Source organism: Emydura macquarii, unplaced genomic scaffold, assembly GCF_026122565.2.
Source record: "Emydura macquarii macquarii isolate MOO-44397 ecotype Brisbane River unplaced genomic scaffold, CSIRO-AGI_Emac_v2 contig_2473, whole genome shotgun sequence".
NCBI classification, from domain to species: domain Eukaryota; kingdom Metazoa; phylum Chordata; order Testudines; family Chelidae; genus Emydura; species Emydura macquarii.
Genome location: NW_027132610.1, coordinates 21,414,761 through 21,436,513, shown reverse-complemented (window position 1 = coordinate 21,436,513; position 21,753 = coordinate 21,414,761). Strand labels below are relative to the sequence as shown.

The following is a 21,753-nucleotide window of genomic DNA, read 5'->3' as shown; positions in this document are numbered from 1 at the left end:
GGGTGAGATAATATCTTTTATTGGACCGACTTCTGTTATCTCACCCACTCAGACTAATGTGAGTTTACTTGCTGGGCACCAATGCATCACTGCTCTAACACTGCTGAGGGCTGGGAAAGGACATTTCAGTCAGTCACATTAGGAAACTGGTTTTTCTGAGTAGCCTAGGCAAATAAATAAATAAATAAATAAAGTTAAAAGGAAGTAATAGCTATTTTGGTTGCCACAAAGACCAGAAAAAGCAATACATTTAAACAGTTACCCAGCAAAAGTAGAGATCTGCATTTCAAACAAAACCGTACTGAAGCCTTGGGGCCAGGGAGGGTGGGGGGAGGAATACTTTAGAGTGGCCCTTTTTAATCGGGAATTATTGGAGGGGTCTTTAGAGGACGTTTCACTGGATTAGTAGAAACAGCTTCATAGTTAAAATGTAAATTCCACTGAAAACCAGTTTGTTTGGATTTAGACATCCAGGCTTTCATTTTCCTATGGTTTTTTTTCTTGGCAGTGGGAGACTGGGCATGATTCTCACCCACACCAGGGTGGATTTCACAGAAGGAAGGAAGCAGGCACTTGCTTTCAGATAGGAATCTAGCTGACAATTAAGGAATCCAGCCAAAAAACACTATGGCGTAATTCCCACTTTAAAATTAAGCAGTTCATTTCTGGTCTTTCAACTTTTTGGTTTCCTTCTGCTGTCCCCAGTCTCCTGTTTCAGAGCAATTTCACAGTCACAGCTCCAGTGAGGGGAGAGAGGTTTAGCTGACTGAAGAGAGGAACAGATGCCTGAAGCTGAGGATTTTGGATGTTGCATGGTCTCTGAGAGCACAGTAAATGTAAAGCTCTAAGCAGCATTGTCCTACCATAAAGAATCAAAGCGAATGGCCATTTTTAAATCAAGACAGGTTTTTTTTTTTAACAAAGATATGGTCTAAGAATTATTTTGGGGACGTTCTATGGCCTATGTTATACAGGGGCTCAGACTAGATGATCACAGTGGTTCCTTCTGGCCTTGGAATCTGTGAATCTATTCTTTGTCCAAGCTGAACGAGGTGCAAAAAAGAAAAAAAAAAAAAAAAAAAGAAAAGGCATAAAAAGAAGATGGAAAGTGAGATATGTTTCTGTTTCTCTCAGGTTTATCAAGATAAGGTTGCTAATCCTTCAATGATCTGTGTCAAAACATGGCCCAGTCCCCATTCTGACAGACACCAGTTGGTTGTGAAGGGATCTAATCACTGGATCCCGATCCCATGTGCTTCTAAGCACCTGGGTCTGGGGAAAGGCTGGTCACTGTTCCTAGCGCTGGGTCTCTAAGGGCTGGTTCACACTTACCGCGCGATTCGGTGGCAGTCGACGGGAGTTACGCAAACTACACAGAGTCGACTGCTCTGCTTCCCTTCTGCGCCCTGTTCTCACTGCGCTGAGTGTTCCCGTCGGCTTAGCGCTACACTGCTTGAGGGGGTGGACTTACTCAGTCGACTTCCTGATCGATTGAGCAGGTCTCACTGACTGCTCAATTGATCAAGAAAGATTGATCTGGTGGCGCCGTTAGCCTGAACATAGCCTAAGGCATGCTCCCAGGCTCAGATCCCTTGTCTGCACCCTTCCTTTGGATGTGGGACTGTGCTGTCCTACTGCCTCAGACCTCCTGAGTCCCCTAAATTGCAGACACACTCCCTCAGAGTTCCTCTTACTCCGTGGCCACTCTGGACTTCTAATTTAATCCCTTTAGGGACAACACGACAGAAAGGCAAGGAACACAGGCTCAGCAAAGGAATTTCTGAACACAGTCACTTTACCTAAACAAGCACCTCTCCTCCAGCTCGTTCTGGCATTTGTTTTCCAGGTGACCACTACACTAGCCAACATCATCATATTCATGAGACATGCCAAAAGCCTCCATTGTTTGCAATAAGACAGAGAGTTGCATGCAACTTTAATGCATAACAATCCTTGGAGGGTCAAGAATGAGGCACTGATTTATGATACGATAGCTGTCTGATTTTTCCCTCCCTTACATCAGAAATTCACATCTTGTCAACCTTTTGTTTCCTGGATGACTGAGAAGCTAGTAGGATTATGATATCAGATACCAATGAAAGGAAACCCAATTCACTGAGGCAAAGGAAAGGGGGATGTCTTTTAATTACATTGTTACCTTTCATTTATGTAAACATCTGTTTAATCCAAAATACCTGACAAGCTATTGGACAAAAAGCATTTTTGGTGAAAATTCAAACCTCTTGCCGCTTCATTTAATAACTGAAGACTGGATCCAAAGCCCACTGAAGTTAATAGGAGTTTTTATTAACTTGAGTGCATTTTGGAGCAGGCTCTGAGGGAATGCCTAATCCATGTTTCTGGGTCCTCCAAGGGAGACCTTTAGCAAACAGGGAACTTAAGATTTGACATTACTGCGATTTCTAAGGTAAAACCAGAAAAAAAATCAAATTCTGAAGAGAAGAACCTTATATTTCAAGCCTTCTTTCTACCTCACAAAGAAGGGGATGAGGGCACAACCCCCATTTCCCACCACCATCAGGTTTCCTTTAAGTGCAGGCCAAATCAATTACCATTTTAGTTGTTTGTATTAGAGTAGCAGACAGATGTCTTAACTGAGATTGGGCCCCATTGTGCTATGCACTGTACAAACACATGAGAAGAGACAGCCTTGCCCCAAGTAGCTAACTATCTAAAGGACAATACAGAGAAAAGAGGGGAGGGGAAACTGTGGCATGAAGCATCTTGCCAAACACAAACAGGAGACCAGTGGCAGAGACAGAAAGAGACCCCACATCGGACTCCTTCAGTGCCCTGTCCATTAGACCATGCTGTCTTCCCTAACGCCACTACTTGTTCTGCACCTTCATAATAGAGAACTTTATTTTCCATTGATGACAATCTGGGACTGTACCCTTCATATGATTAAAGAAACTGATGTTCAGCTTCAAATTTTGTAACATTGTTCAAACTGTATTTCGAACAAGGGACTCCTGCAAAACTCTTCTCCCTGATCATTCATGCACTCACAAAGAGGAATGGGAAGTAACTGATGAGAAAACAGATTCCTATAAAACAGAATTTCTTTATCACAACTCAAGAAGGCGGTGCCACAGAACAAGCAAACTTATTATATACACTTTACTAGGAATATGGTGTGGGGTATTTTTTTAAGGAACAAAATATAAACATATTGCAAATACAGCGCAGTGTTAAGATTATCTGAAGGAGGTGGATGATGAACGAAGAGTTTTTTGTATAAAGTCTGAAGATACCATCCCTTTGAGGATACCTGCCTTTTGGTGAAATCTAGTCTATTCCAAAAACAAAAAATAATTCTGCAGAAAGTATAAGTCAACTGTATCAGGATGATATGGCAGTACCCAGAGAGGAGATGAATTCCTAACAGAGTCAGGGAAATCATCCCTCTTTCTTGCCTGCAGTTTGGTGTCAAACATAATAAGGTTCTCCAGGCGCCCCCTCCAGCACATCACTCAATCATTAGCTAAAGCAAATACCAAGATTTACTCTATTTGCTTTTAGTATAAGGGAAATTCTGAGATAAGATAAAATCAGGTAGTAGTCTCTTACACTACATTATCTGCATTATTAGAGTTAAATTACTTATGTTCTACTAGAGATTCAGTGCTAAATTAGAATCATTTAGCATTCTTATGACAAGAAAATAGCAGAGACCCCAACTAGCATGTGTACAAAGTCTCACTGATTATTTTGTCCTCACAGAACAGCTGGTTCTTAATTTTTGTTGTTCCTCCTTCTTTACTCTGTCCTATTCCAATGCCTGGATTACACTATAAAGTTAAATCGACCCAGCTACGTCACTCTAGGATGGGAAAAATCCACACCACTGAGGTGCGTAGTTAAGCTGACCTCTAACCCTCAGGATAGACAGCACTAGGTTGACAGAAGAATTCTTCCATTGATCTAGCTACCACCTCTTGGGGAGGTGGATTACCTACAGCAACAGGAGAACCTCTCCCATCAAAGTCGGTAGTGTCTGCACTGAAGTGCTACAGCTCTGCCACTGTAGCTTTTCAAGTGTAGACAAGCCCCAAGTGACAATGTTTGCATGGTCAGTTATATCATCACGATGAGACCAGTTTCATTTGTGTCTATCCACTAGCCTTACAAAAGTCTTTAAGTGGAAAAGACTTAGACGTGATTAAATAAAAGTTACCTTGCTGATGAGAGGGCGCTGACTGGGAACACTGTTGGAAAGCATTGTTGTCCTCATCTCTGAGTGGCATGGGTTCCAAAGCCTCAGAACCTTTAAATGGTGCTGGCAGCTCATTAGCTGTTGATTCTGTAGAGATTCCTTTAACAGCCAAAGGTTGCTCTGGTGAACTTGAAGAGTTTTTAAGTTCTTTTCCTGAACACATAGTAGCAGAGTTTACCAATGATGTAATAGCGCCTCCAGTTAATGTCACTTGGGTAAAGTACTCACATTTCGGAGGAGACATTTCCAAATGGGATAAGCCATTTAAAGCAGAAGTGATGGGGTTTCGGACAGTAATAAGTGGGCAAGATGATGAATCCCGTGAAGATTTAAAAGAATTACACTGGGTATTATCCCAAGCTGCCTTATTCCTCATAAATCTAATGTCCATTTGTGTAGAAGCAACACTGTGATGTGTATAATCTGTGTCACTGTCATCATGGGAATCACCATCGCTACTCTCCTCCCAGCGTTCCATATTACTGTCTGGATCTTCAGTTGTCTGCAATACCGTTTTCTCTGGTAGGAAAGATGATTCAAAACCAAATGCATCTAGAACAGAGACAAGAACTTCTCTGATAGCTGCAGTAATGTCTGAGAATGAGCTAAAATTCCCGGCATGCCCAATCACTGCAGGCCTTGGATACTCATCTGTTTAGGAAAAGGAAGGAATCAAGAGGTTAGGAAGTCACCAGAAAAAGATACTAGTTACAGAACGAATACAGAACACCTTCAATGCAAACAAAAAAAAATCCAAACAAAACTCCCAACACCACCTCACTGAAATGTTAAAGGTCCTGTCTTCTGCAACCAAGAAATGTTTTTATTGTTGATCAGATCATACATAATCAACAGTAAAGTAAGCCATTCCTAGCCAGGAATGTATAATGAGCAAACATTTTAGCTGTGATTGATTGTCCCAGTAGGTTTCCATATGTCATTGTTTGAGACTACATGTGAGCTCAAAAGTAAGAGCCTTCAGGAAAGCCTTCAGGAATGGAAAAACAACAGTTTAGCAGGTCAGAGGAATACAGATCACTACAAAAGGCTGAAATGTCCCATCCTTTGTGTAAAAAAAAGAACATGAAGTGCTAGAGGCTTCAGCAAGTCATCTAAACTAACCTGCAGGACTCAGGCTTGGTCTACACTAGACTTATGTTAGTATAACCACCTCACTCAGGGGTGTGGAAAATGTGCACCCTGAGTGACACAGTTATACTGACCTAACCCCCCCGTGTAAAAAGCAGTATGTGAACAGGAGGGCTTCTCCCATCAACATAGCTACCATCTCTCAGGGAGGTGGAGTACCTATGCACACAGGTAGCATCTAAACTAAGCACTGTGTCGGTGCACTGCTGTATGTGTAGACAAGCCCTGAGAGCACCTAGGCAAGAAAGATTCCCACTAAACAAAGAGTAATGAAAGGTGTAATATTTAGAATTTAAACTTTCATTTAAAAAGCTGCATTAATATTCTTTATAGTTGCAAAGGTCACTTTTACAAAGACGCTTATTGAGTCTGCAAATAGATGGAAACGAGCATCAAGCTGAGATCTTTATAAGGAGTTATATTTGAAGCATAAAATATGACACAATCCACTTTAAAAAAAAGCAGCAGTGGATACTTACGGAGCGTTTTTACAAGAACTTTCACATTTTGCAATGTTCTCTTTCATAGAAAAAATTACCCCTCTTGAAGCACTTCCCCACTCACTGATACTCCTGCTGGATTCAGACCAGAACAGGGGGACAGAAAGCAAGGGCAGATGGTGCTTTCTCTGCAGGCCTTCCCATTCACTCATACGCCTTCTGAATCCAGAGGAGACACCAGCTGAAAGTATGGGCCCAATACTGGCTCAGCCAGCTTAGCATATGTTAAAGACCACAGTGCCTGGCCTACAGAGAGTTTTAGAATGTGTTCCTTTCAATCCTAGTCAAGACAAGATCACAGTGACCATGAATCCATTATTCAGAATGGCAACAGCATTTTGTCTGGACCCTTAAGAGATAACTGTAGACAACATCTGTGCTATAATTTCACAGTAGTAAGTGACTTACCGAAAATTTGGAGGTCAAAGAACAAGGAAGAATTTAGTTAAGATTTTTAACAGCAGGTCTGACATCATGACTATGATGTATTAGTATACACTGCAATCATTAGCTATAAAAATTACAATTGTAGAACTAGACACATTTCTTTACCAAGAAATTTAGCAAAAACTTGCCATCAGTCATGAAATGAAGAGCCTAGTCATGTGGTTTATGTTAAAAGATAAGAAGTTATCAGACCTCACATGACAAAGAAATGGGCATGTGTTTCACTGAAGACAGATAAGTCGATTGTGAAAGTTTCAGAATAGGTACAAACAACAAGATCCATATGCAGAGCAAAGGGCAATTAATTAGGATCAGAGGGAATGCCAAGTACCACAAGTGAAACCACAGAGTGGCAAGTCTGGAAGACCTTTGTCCAGAAGTTGTCTCCTTGGACATTGTCAGGAAATGAACCTCAACTAAAAACAACTGGCAACAAATCTCACTAAGGTCCATTCAACTGGGAGCCAGTATGTGCTGGAATTGTTTGTTAGATAAGAGAGTTTACTAATTTAGGGACTCAGAAAAACCTCAGCCACTTTACTGAGCCCAGCAGCCTGAATATTATAAAAACAGTTCTCAAAAGAGAAATCTTAGGTGCATTTGAAAAACTGCTAAACATTAATTAACTGATCCCACTGCCTGCGGAAACCATGTTGCGAATGATTTGTTACTCAAGCAGCACAGAATCCCAGAGACAGGGGTGAAAGCTAAAAGACTCAAAAACAAAACAAAGGGCAATACTTTGATTTGTTGTCTGGAGTGTAAGGGAGCAGTTTGATAACTTTAAGAATAGGTTGCACTTGCATACCTCCCTCCCCAAATGAATGTTATCCTTCATATACGTCAAGATAAAACATTCAAAATACAGCCTCTCCTCTACCCTTGACTCTTTTGCCAATCTTTCCCACCACAAGTTCTGCCTGCCAACCCCCAACATCTGCTTCCTCCACTCCTGCTTTTGTGCTGTGGGCATCTCAGGTGGAAATCCCATGACCAGGCTGCCTTCCTCCATTACAAATTTGTTCTCTCCTCCTTCCATTCTGCCATCTTCTTAGCTAACAAACTCTACTTCTCCAATTTAATTGAATCCCACACCCACAATCCTAGCTGCCTTTTTGTCACCTTTGACTCACGCCTCAAACCTTTTCCTCCATCTACTTCTCTCCCCACATAGGATCTCACCAATTTCTTCCATGAGAAAATTAACTACATATGACATGGCCTTACCTCTTCCCCTCCTACAGCTCCCTCCACCTTCTCCTCTGTAACAGATGTAGAAGTTTTTCATTTGCTCACTTCCCACACCCTCTCCACTGCCACCAGTGACCCCCAACCTATTCCATCTCTTAATCACCCTTGCCACCACTTATTCCTCTTCCTTACTCTTCTCCTTAACCTCTCACTGGTTCTTTCCTCTCACAATACAAACATGCGTTAGTCTCTCCCATCTTATGAAAATAAACTCACCCTTCAGCACATTTGCCTCTCCATTTACTGCTCATCTCCCTTCCCCATTTCATATCTAAACTCATTGAATTTGCTGTCTACAATTGCTGTCTGGAGCGCCACTCCTCCAATTCCATACCAAGACCCTCTCCAATTTAGTTTTCGCTCTTGTACTCTACTGAAACCTCTCTCAAAGTCTCTAATGACCCTTCTTAGCCAGATCTCAGAACCAATACTCCATCCTCATTCTCCTTTACTTGTTTCAGGTACAATATCGAAGGCTGCTGACATGTTCCTCATTTGGCTTCCGTGACTCCATCCTCTCCTTGTTTTCCTCCTACCTTTCTAATTACTCCTTCAATATATCCTTTGGAGGATCCTCCTCATTCCCTCCCTCCTCCAACTTTCTGTTGGAGTTCCACAGGGTTCTGTCCTTACTCCCCTTCTATTCTCCCTTAATTTTCGGTAATTTCATCTGCCAACACAAATTCAACTATCATCTCTACGTCAACGACTCACAGCTCTACCTCTCTAATCCAGACCTGCCTTCTTCTGTCCAAACTAAAATCTCAGCCTGTCTCTCTGACACTCCTCGTGGATGTCTAACAGTCAGATCAAGCTCAACATGGATAAAACAGAGTTCTTAATCTCCTCCACAACCACCCCCCAACCATCCCCACCTGCTTTCTTGATTGCTGTGGACAACACCATTATCCACCTGTCATTCAGGCCCGGGTATCATCTTTGACTTGGACTTCTCCCTAGGTCCTCACAACCAGGCAATGTCTAAATCTTTCATATTCTTTCTGTATAACATCTCTAAAATAAGGTTTTTCCTATCCATCCATACATCTAAACTTTTCATACCAGCTCTTATCTCACATCTCAGTTACTGCAACATTCTTCTCTCTAGCCTCGACAAATGCAATCTTGCCCTGCTTATATCCATTCAGAATGCTGCCACAAAGAGCATTCTCCTAACCCATCACTTTGACCATCTTATCCCTCCACTGGTGCCTCCTTCTCAACTGCAGACATGAACTGCTTGTTTCACTTTCAAGACCGTTCACGTCCTACCTGGCCTACCTCCCCCCGACCTATCATCTCTCATTTACTATTGAGATATTGACTCCTGCTTCCAATCAGTCCATAATGTCAGCTTCTATCATCCACTTGTTAAAGTTTCAAACAAGAACCTTTGTGCTTTCTCCCATGCTGCTCTTCATGCTTGGGAGGAGCTTCCCATAAACATCTGCAAAGCTACCTCCTTAAAACTCTCCTTAGCTATAATGTCGACAAAAAAAAAAAGGGGGGGGGGGGTTAGGCCACTGGTACCACTAACTATCACACTGACCAACATTTTCTCATCATTTCCTTCTACTCCTATCTGTCTGTATCCATCAGCTGTTTCTTGTCTTATACTTAGATTGTAAACTCTTTGGGCAGGGACTGTCTTTTCATTCTGTGTTTGTACAGCACTTGGCACAAAGAGGTGCTGATCCATAATTAGGACTTTCATAATTATCATTTCATAATTCATAATTAGGATTTTCATAATTAGGGTTTCAATGTTCTCTACCGATTACTCCAGCTTTCTACCCACATCATTTAAAGCAAAGCTTAAGTGAACAATGGAGGGGACAGTCCAAGCAGAAGTAATGTGATTGGAAACTCCCAATTCTGAGGCAACAATGTTTGGGTTTTATTCTGGGTCAGCATTGGCTAAAATTCTTCTTTTTGGTTGTAGACTGGCACCCGCCATCATAAGCTTTAATCTTTATGCTGGGCTCCTATATTGCCAACATCAGAAGTGTTACTCTAAACTCAAATTTTGGAATTACAACTAGTCTGTTCCTTGTAATGGCTTCATCTTGCAAACTGTATTCAAGTTAGTATTCTGTTGAATTCAACAAAATTATTACTTTCATGAGTAAGGACGAACTCTTCACAGTGGCGTATGGTGGGTCTCCGGCACCCAGGGGCCAAGCCTGCATTTGAGCCCCCTGCCTCATGCCCCACTCCGCGTAGGGCAGGAGGTGTCCCAATGTTGCCCCCCAGCTGCCTCAGGAAGGGGGCAGTCTGCATCTGCAAATGCAGGCTTGGCTTCGTTGCCCGCCCCCCACCTTCCTGCACTTACCCACTGCGTGGCACCCACCTCTCCTGCTCCTGCTCCAGCCCCTCAGCCTGGCGCCGGCTCCAGCTTGCACAGGGGTAGCCTCACACCCCAGCCTGGTGGGGGGGTGGCGGGCTGGGCCTTCACAGTGCACGGGGGGGGGGCATGGGAGCAGCCGCCCTTCAGCCTCCTGTGTCCCCCGCCTGTTGTGAAGGGCCGGGCCGGTGCCCCACACATACCTGCCGCTCTAGCCCTGCAGCCTGGTGCACTGGGCCCCCTTCATGAGGCGCATCCCCTGCGCATCATAAAGAGCCAGCCTGGCACCCCGGGGCCTGGCCCCCGTCCCCCACCTGGTATGCCACTGACTCTTCATTTTCAAATACTATTCAGATTATTCATGGAACTAATCATCCATTTTATCTTTTGAGCACTCCGATTGCTGTTCTTACAAGAATGGGTGGAGCGTTCTTCTAAAGACAAGGATGTGAGGCAGAGTGAAGGAGGCACTTCTGCCTCTCATCTCAACAGCCAACAAATACATTTTCAACTTTAGTCAGTTAGATTTTGGTAATTAAAGTACTACATAAATCTCTACAATTTCCATTAACATGCTGACTACCATGCCATGCAATAAACAATTAAGAATATAAACTAGTAAATCTATTATGAAAATCATACCTGAGAGAACTGAAATTTGAGGCATCTGAGCAAGACAGCTAATCCTTACTGAGGCAAACACTGCAGCCTTTGATGAATACACTGTCTCTATGACAGTTACCTTATTGCTTTACTTGGTCAACTAAGACAAAAAACAAACAAAAAGACAATTGGATTATGGAGTTCTCTGAGGAGAACAATGCACAATGTTTTATTAAACACTGCAGAAAAAGACAGAGTTTAGTCAAATTAATGTTATAAAAATGCTCTAATCTCTCACCCCTTGTAATATTGTTACATTCCCAATGTTTAGGTCACAACAATTCAGGACTTGCAACAAAAAGTCACATGCTTCACAAAGGTAATGGCCAATACAATCATTTTATTTGTAGTTATTTTTGAGAAAACAAAATTACTAAAATGCCTTGAAAAAATAAAATCTCTGAGGGGAGGAGGAAAAAATCCTGTTTTCTTAGGCTCCAATCCTGCTGACACTTATGTACATGCTAATTCTACTACTGTGAACATTATTTATTTAAGTGGAACTACTCATGGTAAAGTTAAGCACATGCCTAAGCATTTACAGGAATAGGTCCTTAGTTTGTGATGAAATTAAGATGTTTAAGCACACTGGTATAGTACCCAAGTGTTAAGAAAAGAAAGAGGAACTGTGATTCTTATAAACTAACAGCTGGAAGGCAGAAGCTGCTTAGATGCATACTGTTTTTCTGAATCAGAGCCCGATTGCAGAGAACAGTCTGGTTAGTTTAAAGATCAAAGCTTCTTTGGAATCTGAGAAGGAACAGGTATCCAAATAAAAACTGAAGTATTTCCATTTTAGCTGGAAAATAGTTCTTGAGGACAACCACATAAGATGTTATACTTAACATATTTAGTATTCAATAACCTCAAAGGTTAGGAAAACATTCTGTTAAACATCTGATTTACTTTAGCCCCTTTTTCACAAGATGCATTTTTAAAAATTGACATTTCCAAACATATTTCCATATTTAATACATATAAGGAACATTATACACCAGCATCATCAAGCCCAATATTTCTTATAGGAGCATAAATATTTAGCAACCAGCTAGTTTGATTAAAACTTATTTTTGAGTAGTCATTATTAATCAGTTATACAATGAAGTAATGCTGCCTTTGAGGACACACGTGCCCTAATTACACAAATCAACACTATACCTTACTGCAAGTATTCTACAACTATAACATTTACACTGAATGTATCTTTACTCTAAGATGCTGCCTGTTAGATCTTATCAGAAGCAGTTACTAGTCTCTGAATGTAGATAAGAGATTTCAATTACTTTCAAAACAACTCCCACGTAAATGAGAAAATATTTCATATTTTGAGAAAAGCTTGAAAAGAGAAACCCTCTTAGATATGTTTAATTATCAAATATTTTAGCTAGATACAATTTTACTGTGAAGTCATAAACGAGGTATCTGAAGTCAATGGCCAAACCCAAAACAAACTAGTCACAACCAACTTTAATTTTTCAAAAATAAATAATACATTTGGTTTTCAATTTGTGTTGGACTTAAAGTCCAAGTTCATCATGAAACCAATGAGCAGTTTAAGGATATAGCATCTAGCGTGCCTAAACTAAACTAAAAGCCATAAGATATTTCTAGTGAAGATGATTTCCAGTTAATAAAAAAAGGAACCAAGAACATCTTGCTTTACTTTTTGAGAACTTAGTTGTTTGAAGGCCTGTTTTACTGTAGCTAGCGATTCTGTGTGAAGAGACATGATGGGGAAAAAAAATTTTAACTACCTGGAAGCAATTGAGAAAAGGTGATAACAATTACTAAATTAATCATGCTTTCATTTTGTTTTGCAGTCTTTAAATTCAGACAAATCTTTATGTACTTGACTTTTGTGCAGTTTCTAACCTTCCCATTTACTGCCAAGCACAATGGAGTAGCAACAATCAGAGGTTAAATGAGCATCTTTCTAATTCTAAAAGTTTATGCATACTTAGAACAAAAACTGTATTCTTAAAGCTAGATTAATGACATTTTCAGAAATGTGATGCATTCATCAGATGGGTTTAGCCTATATTTTCACTATAAAAGGAGAAAGGACTCAATCAGAATAAGAGTTCCAATACACTTAATGTTTTATTTTTTATAAATAAAAATAGTTGTTTAAAAAATTCAGCTAACCTACTCCATCTCCATTATATTTAAAGGAAGTGGGATGTACTGGTAATGGACATGACAACATAATCTTCTTCTTTTCTCAAACATTAATGTAAATCTAATTGTGCTGAGAGAATGTAATAGCGCAAAGCTTGTAAGCTAGTTTTCCTTATGCAAGTGTTTAACTTTGAGACCATATGCTTGCTGCTTCATGGAAACCTTTGAAAAACATCTAATTTAGAACCTGCCTGGGCTAAGAAATACTTGAGCAGCCAGTCTCTCTCTCTAGGCATTATGGGGTCCTAGTTCCTAGACTCACATAAAGAGATTTTTTCTAGCTCTCCTGATAGCAAAGAAAAGCTTGAAAATGTGACCTGACAAAAAATTATTTCCATTGATGATAATCAGAATGTACAGATAGGCAACCTAAGAAAACTGTTGCTTCAGAACTTAAGAGTTTGATTTAAGAATATTTACTCTGTATATTTTGACATGTGATGTTCACAATTAGTGTTTTAATGGTTATAAATTTATCTTTAACTTTTTGAATCTCAATGTCTATTCTCATGATGTAATTATTATCTGACCCCTCCGCCAATTTCCCACAAGTGTGAAAATGTAAAATTGATCATTTTAAAAATGCCTGAAAGTAAACATCAATGTTATCCTTAAAAATTATATTAAAAAAAATAAATTGTCACCCATATATGTATTCCACAGCACTATTTAGCCCTATGAGTGAAACTGACCAACCTTACAAGAAGCCATTAGATGATACAGACACAGATCATGTTCCAATAAAATGTTTTAAATCAATTATTAGAGACACAAAGTGGGTGAGGTAATATCTTTTATTGGACCAACTTCTGTTGGTGAGAGAGACAAACTTTTGGGCTTACAGAGGATGTCTTCTTCAGGTCTGGTAAAGAAGACCTGAAGAGGAGCTCTGTGCACGTTCAAAAGCTTGTCTCTCTCACCAAAACAAGTTGATACAATAAAAGATATTATCTCACCTATCTTGTCTTTCGAATATCCTAGGACCAACATGGCTACAATACTGCATGTATTAAATAAATTATGTTTATTTGTTTCAGATCCTTAGAGCAGTTCTCATAGAATGGCTGATTTTCTCTTTATAAAGACTGCAGAACGAACTAGGCTGGTGACAGGTATAAGGCAAGTCTCATTATAACCAATATTTAGCAATTTTATAAAATTTATTTTATAAACAGGATAATATAATCCATAATTTACATACAACAGAATACAAAATAAGAATATTGAAAGCCTTAGAAATACTGATAAAGATTGAATTAAACCAGATCAACTGCTCCTAAAGTCTAGCTCTATGCTCCAGTATTTATTAATATTTGTACAGTGCCATAGATTTGTCCTGTGCTTTATAAATACAATAAAACAGTTTCCAACCCTGAGATTATAGTCTAGGACCCTGATGCTTAATACAATACATAACTTTACCCAGGGGGCTTCAAAGGAACTATTCAAATACATATAATTAAATATACATAAGTATTTTCAGGATCAGCACCTTAAAAAGCCAATTTAAGAAAACGCTGTTACAGAAATATCCTCTGATATATGGTTAAATATCTTCTGATAAGGTTCACTGTTCATCTTTATAAAGCAGATTAGGCCAGATTCAGCCCTGGTATAGAACAAGTGCTATTCCACTGACTTCAATAGTTACACTCACTTACACAAGGGTGAGTATAATCCAATCTTGTTCATGCAAATAATGTCCCTAGTACTTAGACGTGTATGAAACATTTATGAGAAAATGGAAAATACTCAATTAGTGAATTCTTAATGTCATTATGTTTGTGAAAAGTTACTCAGGGTTCAATTCCACCACGTGTCTCATGTTGACTAATACTTTACTTGAATTAGTAGTCAAACTAAATCAACAAGACTACTTGTCAGAGGAAGGTACTATTCATGAATAAAGGTGGCAGAATTGGGGCTTTGCATTTTTTGTGTGAATGCCTTTCATTCAAAACTGACAGCACACTTAGTAAATATATATACATTAGAACAGGATCCATTTTGAAGTGAAGGCAGTTTTGCACTGGATACATGCTAAAATTCACATCTGTGTGTGCTTTCAAGGTGAAAATAGCCATTTCACTGAATTTGGGGGCAGGGAAATGGCTAAAAAGAAAATCAATATTTTTTCTTAAGCTTTCAGTTCTCTAAAGCAGACAGATCTGTATAGACAGTTGCCTGTATATTTGTTTGTAAACGTAATATTTGGGAGCTTTTTTCCAAATTTTCTCAGGAACCTTGTCATTTATGCTGCATTCATCACTATGGAATCTGAGAACCTAAAATGAGGAGGAGACAGCAGTTCTTTAAGCAAAATTTGGGAAGAAGCTTATTTTTTCTTCTTCTGTTAAACATTTTAGTTTTAACATATTGATCAAAGTCATTGCTGAAACATTACTCAGAACTGATTTAATCAGTGTATCACATTTACCAGAAACACATAGTAAGCGGATGAAAGATGAGGGAACCCCTTCCTGAGAGAATCCCAGCACCACCACCACCTTTCCCAGCAACTACAGACTAAGGTTTCCCCAGGGCATTGCTTCTGCCTCTTGCAGGTGGGGTTCCCATTGTAATGATGATCAATACACCTTTCAAGATCCACAGGCCCTACACATGCCTATCACAACATGCGGTGTGCCACATACAGTGCACTAAAAGCCCCAATAACAACTATGTGGGTGAAGCCAGAAATCACTATACTCCTGAATGAATTCACACATAAAAATGATAAAAGAAAAAAAAACCACACCATATCTCCTGTGGATGAACACTTTTCACAAAATGATCATTCCATATCTGACCTGTCAGTTCTTGTTCTCAAAGGAAACCTGCACAATACCTTAAAAAAACAAGCCTGTGAGCTTGAATTCATAACTTTGCTAGACATTAAAAATCATGTTCTTAATAAAGACACTGGATTTATGTCTCATTACCACATTCTGTAACCCACTAACCCAGTGGTTCTTGAACTGGGGATTGCAACGTGATTATGTAGGGATCGTGAGCTGTGAGCTCTGACCTCAGCCAGGTGTGGGGTTGTGAGCCTTCCTGCTTCCTCCTGGTGGAGGAACATGGAGGGAGGGGGCAAGCAGTGATACACAGATACTGCTCACCACCATCCCCCCCCAGCATTCCTCAGTGCTTTCCTAGGGAGCTGGGGGGGGGGAAGCTGCCAAGAATGCTACTGGCATATTAGTAAGAGCATTATTCCCCCCTATTCAGCACTGATGAGGCCACATTTGGAGTACTGTGTCCAGTTTTGGGCCCCCCCACTACAAAAAGGATGTGGACAAATTGGAGAGAGAGTTCAGCGGAGGGTGACAAAAATGATTAGGGGGCTGGAGCACATGACTTATGAGGAGAGACTGAGGGAACTAGGCTTGTTTAATCTGCAGAAGAGAAGAATGAGGCGGGATTTGATAGCAGCCTTCAACTACCTGAAAGGGGGGTTCCAGGGAGGAGGGAGCTAGGCTGTTCTCAGTGGTAGTAGATGACAGAACTTGGAGCAATGGTCTCAAGTTGCAGTGTGGGAGGTCTAGGTTGGATATTAGGAAAAACTTTTTCACTAGGAAGGTGGTGAAGCACTGGAATGGGTTACCTAAAGAGGTGGTGGAATCTCTATCCTTAGAGGTTTTGAAGGTGTGGCTTGACAAAGCCCTGGCTGGGATGATTTAGTTGGGGTTGGTCCTGCTCTGAGCAGGGAGTTGGACTAGCTGACCTCCTGAGGTCCCTTCCAACCCTAATCTTCTATGATTCTATAAGCTAGAAGCAACGCCAGGGCTCCCTGTAACCAGGTCATTTTCCCCACCTGGGAGCTGCTGCTCTCTGCCCTTCCTTAAACAGCCCAGGTGGCGAAAGTGACGCAGATGTAGGGAGCCCTGACGTTGCGCCTCACTCTCCCCTTCACAGTCCCCTAGGGATGCCTGGAGGAGCAGCTTTCCAGGTGGGAGCAAGCAGCAATACCAGCCGCTCTGTGCATGCAGGTCTGTTTCCCCAGGTGGGCACAGGAAGGGGGTAAAGGGTTACACCCTTCGCTGGGAGATGGACATGATGGAGATATAGGTATGTTATTAACAATTTGTTCACCTCACAGTTTTGAGCAATTTTGTGAATCCATTAATTATAACATGAAACGTGTATTTTAGTAAAATAATTGCATGTGTAATATATAGCACTATATATGAAGGATGATTTACAGATACTTTTGATAGTGACATTAGTGACAGACGTAGCTAAATCAACATTCAACCTCTAGCTAGTTTTGGGTGCATCTTTGGCTACTTCCTGCCTCAAGGAGTTGGCTTCAAGTCTCTGCTACACTTCATAACTTTCCCATGCAATACCAGAGTGAGAGAGACCTGATAGCTGATGGTTTCACTACTGTCATAAGATTCTGAACAGCAGCACTGAAGCTGACCAAATTAGGCCAGTTTGTCTTTGCTGCCCTTAGCAAAGTAACAGCCAGCAAAGATTGGAAATGTCTGCAGATTTAAGAAGATAGCCTCATTCATTTATATCCTTTGCAACCAAAAAAAAATTAAAAAAAAAAAAAAAAAGCATGTTTAAATTCTTCAGAAATTGCCCACAAACACAATCACTTGACAGTAAAGTTTTCTACTAGCCACTTGCATATTTTCCCCCAAGCATTGGGTTAATATTAACTAATTCTAGAGATATGGAATATTGAGTAGACTTTATTACACCTTCAGAGAAAGCCACTAACTTTGCATAAAACACACACAAAAAAGCATTAAATAAATTCCATTATATTAGTGCATGAAACATCTTTCTGTCAAAAGACAGTCAACCTCTAAACAGTGAAGAACATGTGGCCTCCTACAAGAAATTTATAAAAATACTTGCAAGCTAAAATAAAAAATAATTACTGAGAAAACAAAATAAGATTTTATCCTTAGCATTCCTGTAACACTCCTGAGTTAGCTAACATTGTTTGCCTCAGGCATATCTTTTGGGAGTCTCCCTGATTTTTTTTTTTTCCCCAAGAGCAGCTTTAACCTGGCACATGTATTGCATGTTTTTTATGACTGATTCTCCCAGCATACACACTCCTATTTATTAGCTGATGCAATCTATTGACAAGTATAACTGTCGAGTCACTCCATGCAACATCTGAATGTCAATGTGGCTGTGACTGTTTACCTTGTGTCCTCCCTTACCCAGCCCACCAGTGCAGAAAGAGCCCCTGGCTCAGGTCAAAATAGGTTTTGATCAGTACTGGCAGAAGGAAATGGAGGGTCTGGGGAAAGAACCAGGTTAGGCTAGCAGATCAGAAAGGGGCTTGGAAGCCAAAGCTGCCCTTAAAATGATGTTGCTCAACTCCAGCCGTATTCCCCAGAAGAAGCTGCCCTCGCTGCCAGCGCCTCCCTCGGGATGGGGCCAAAGGCATTTTTAGCCTCACTTCCTCCCCCCAGTCAGTGTGCCTGGATTTTTCACTTTTTCAATAGAGGAATCTACCACCACTGGGGCTGCATCACTGTAAAACGTAACCCCAGCAGCCCATCTCCTCTCAGTTCCCTCCCTGTGCCCTGACAGGAACTGCAGCTGCAAGGCCCAGCTCAGGTCCTCATGCCACAGGCTCTGTGGTTAGGCAGTGCTCGCTGCCATAGCTCTGTGCGGCCTGACACAAGGTGCCCGTTCACAACCCACGTCTCCATCCCCACTGCAGTAGTAATCAGTTCCCCACCAGCAACCAGCACCCCTTCTACCTGTCCCTACTCCCCACCCCCAGCACCCCCTCCACCTGTCCCTACTCCCCACCCCCAGCATCGCCTCCACCTGTCCCTTGCTCCCCGCCCCCAGCACCTCCTCCCCACCCCCAGCAACCAGCATCCCCTCCACCTGTCCTCTGCGACCCCCTCCCCTCAGCAACCAGCACCCCCGTTCCCCCGTCACACACTCCCTCCATTCCGCCCAGCCCCGTTCACTGCACCGTCCCCTACCCCCACTCGGATTAGCAGCACCCTCCGCTCCGCCTGCCCCCCTACCCGGGCGGATGGTCGGGGAGGGCGCCTCTGTCCCGCGCCGGCCAAGCAACCCGCCGCTGCCCGCGCCGCCCGCTCCTGTCCCGGGCGGTCCGGTCCCGCGGGCAGGTTTGATTCGAGATTGTTTGCACCGCCCCGGCTGCAGGGGCCGCCTACCCTGTAGGAGGCGAGCGCCCCGCGCGGCCTGCGGCGGCGGCTGTCGGGCTGGGGAAGGGCGGGCTCCGGGTTCACCCAGCTGCCGGGCAGTCACCAGGCAGAGACGCTGGGGACTCGGTCCGCCCTTCTTCCATCCACCGGCCCTGAACGGCTGCTGCTCCCGCGGGGGTGGGGAGGGGATCGGCCGGGGGCTGTCCCCATATGAACGGGCACGCACCGGCCCAGCCAACAGCCCGCCTTGAGAGGAAATGCCATGCACAGGGGGAGCCTGCTTCTGTGTCCCGGCTAGCAGGTGGGGTGGGCTGGGGCGGCATCGCTGTTCATGTGTCCTGGGAGCCACGCGAGCACCCAGCAATAGCGTTCTGTCACTAGTCTCTGTGCGCGGCCCCAGGGACCCTGTGACAACACCATAGGTCTCCCCCCTACACACACACACACACTCTCTCTCTCTCTCTCACACCTTTGCTCAACGTAGACGGGCAACTATGTCATAAAGCAGTGGCTCTCAACCTTTCCAGGCTCCTGTACCCCTTTCAGGAGTCTTGATTTGTCTTGCGTACCCCCAAGTTTCACCTCACTTAAAAACTGCTTGCTTACAAAATCAGACATAAAAATGCAAGTGGCACAGCACACTATTACTGAAAAATTGCTTACGTTCTCATTTCTACCATCTAATCATGAAATAAATTAACTGGAATATAATTATTGTACTTACCTTTCAGTGTATAGCAGTATATAGAGCAATATAAACAAGTCATTCTGTGTACAAAATTTTAATTTGTACTGACTTTGCTAGTGTTTTTTATGTAGCCTGTTGTACAATTAGGCAAGTATCTAGATGAATTGATGTACCCCCTGGAGGACTTCTGCGTATCCCCAGGGGTACATGTACCCCTGGTTGAGAACCACTGTCAACCTGAAACGTAAGTCAAAGTTTTAGGTCAGTCTCCTAATGTATATGTCACTGGACCAACAAGGGATCTTTGTGCCTTGTTTCTGGTTGGCTAGCACTTACCACATGGCCACTAGTGGAATATATATAATAATTAAGCTTTTAGAGATGCATGTTGTTTTTAATAGTACATTTCAGTTTTCTTCCTTATACTCTCTACAAATGTGTGTACACGTACACACACACACACACACACACACTCTCTCTCTCTCTCTCACTCTCATACAATGGGGCCCTGATACTAATAAGGGCCTTTTGGTACTTCCACAATATAAATAATTGTAATAACCCAGTGATATCTCTCAAGTGAAATTGTAAAAATAATCTAAACTGAAGATCATTTATCTGCCACTTAATAAGAGTGGTAACTCACAGTCAAAAGACATACTTTATTAAAATACATGCAGCTGTGTACTGGCTGACCTTTATCCAACCACACTATGACATCTGCTAATATGTAAACTATCAGTTAATATAAAAACAGCGAGAGTCACTGTTTTGCTAAAAACAGACTAACACAGCTACCCCTTTGGAACTCATCAATATGCAAGTTAATATAAAGATGCATTAATACTGCATGGAAGCTTTGGGAAAGAGTAAGAGCAGACATCTGCCAGCCTGGTCTCAGAATCAGCCTTACTAAAGCGGCTCTAAAATTAACAAACTGCAATTTTGCAAACAAACTGCACAGCCCAGTCAATGCTAAAAATAAAGCCAAGAAAAGCAGAACAGTAGTCATGGTTTTAAAAAATTGCTGACAGTATGTAAAGTGAAAATGCATACACAAAAAAATAAGTAAACTACTAGCAACGCAAGCAGCAGAGAGGACACAGAAGGCAGTGTAAATTATAGAGGAATAATTGGGAACAGTAAACAGAAGGCCAAAAGTGAGATGCAGCTGAAAATTTGGTCTTTCAGCTTAAATGAACTAGATGCTACTGCATCTATGCTTATGAGGTGATTAAGGCAAGTCAGTCAGGACAATTAAGTAGGCTGGGACTCTGGAGACCTTAGTTCAATCCCTGGTTTGGCTACAGACTTCCTGCATGACTTTGGACAAATAATTTAATGTACCCAGTGCTTCAATTCCCCCTTTGTAGAACTCAGATAATATTTCCCTACCTCGCAGGGGCATTGTGAGGATAAAATCCATTCATGATTATGAGAGGCACATATATACGAAGACAGAAAGGGATATATGTCTATTCCTGGTTCTGCCAGACTTCCTGTGTGATCTTGGGCAAGTCAATTAATATTTCTATGCTTCTGTACCCACACCTGTAAAATAATCATATTGCCCTACCTCACTGGCATACCGAGGCTCATTTTATTCGTGTAAAATCCTCTGAGATCCTTGGCATTCTATAAATGCAAAATATCAATATATCAGAGAGCAGAACAGAGCTAAAGATGGGAGGTGGCGCTTTAAAGACTTTTAGATCACTTCAGTGCTTCTTTCTATCCACATTTAAAAACGTAGAGGTTAGGGTAGGATGTTTGTCACAAGCATCTTTGAAAAAATCATGGCGGAGTCATACTGTACAACTGATAAAATTGCAAATTTTTATCTATTTGTGATTCATCTTGGCTCTTTTTTCAAAAAACTTTCCATCTCCTATTTCATGCTTCTTTCCTAACCTGTGCTTTCAACAGGACCACTTTCACAACTGTCCTCTAGTGACCCAGTTAAGACTTTCTGCTGATGGGACTGATAAGAATGGTGGACAACAAAGCACATGCAGAATAAGCGAGTCCCATTGTTTATGGAAAAACAGTGAGAAACACCACAATCCATGTTTACGAAGTGGATGACCAGGATCCCTCAGCCATACACAATTCAAGTTGTGCTCTAAAAATGTGTCAGA

General features: G+C 41.7%; 1 protein-coding gene across 1 annotated transcript in view; it reads right to left on the bottom strand.

The window, feature by feature from the left end:
* The window catches only part of RUBCNL (rubicon like autophagy enhancer), a 59,829-nt gene that overhangs the window by 18,540 nt on the left and 19,536 nt on the right, over positions 1–21,753 (bottom strand). Inside the window, exons 3-4 of the mRNA XM_067563128.1 lie at positions 10,571–10,691; positions 4,199–4,888 (exon numbers count right to left, since the gene is read on the bottom strand). Coding sequence (XP_067419229.1) covers positions 4,199–4,888; positions 10,571–10,595 — 715 coding nt within the window. The 5' untranslated portion in view covers positions 10,596–10,691. The remainder of the gene's footprint in view (positions 1–4,198; positions 4,889–10,570; positions 10,692–21,753) is intronic.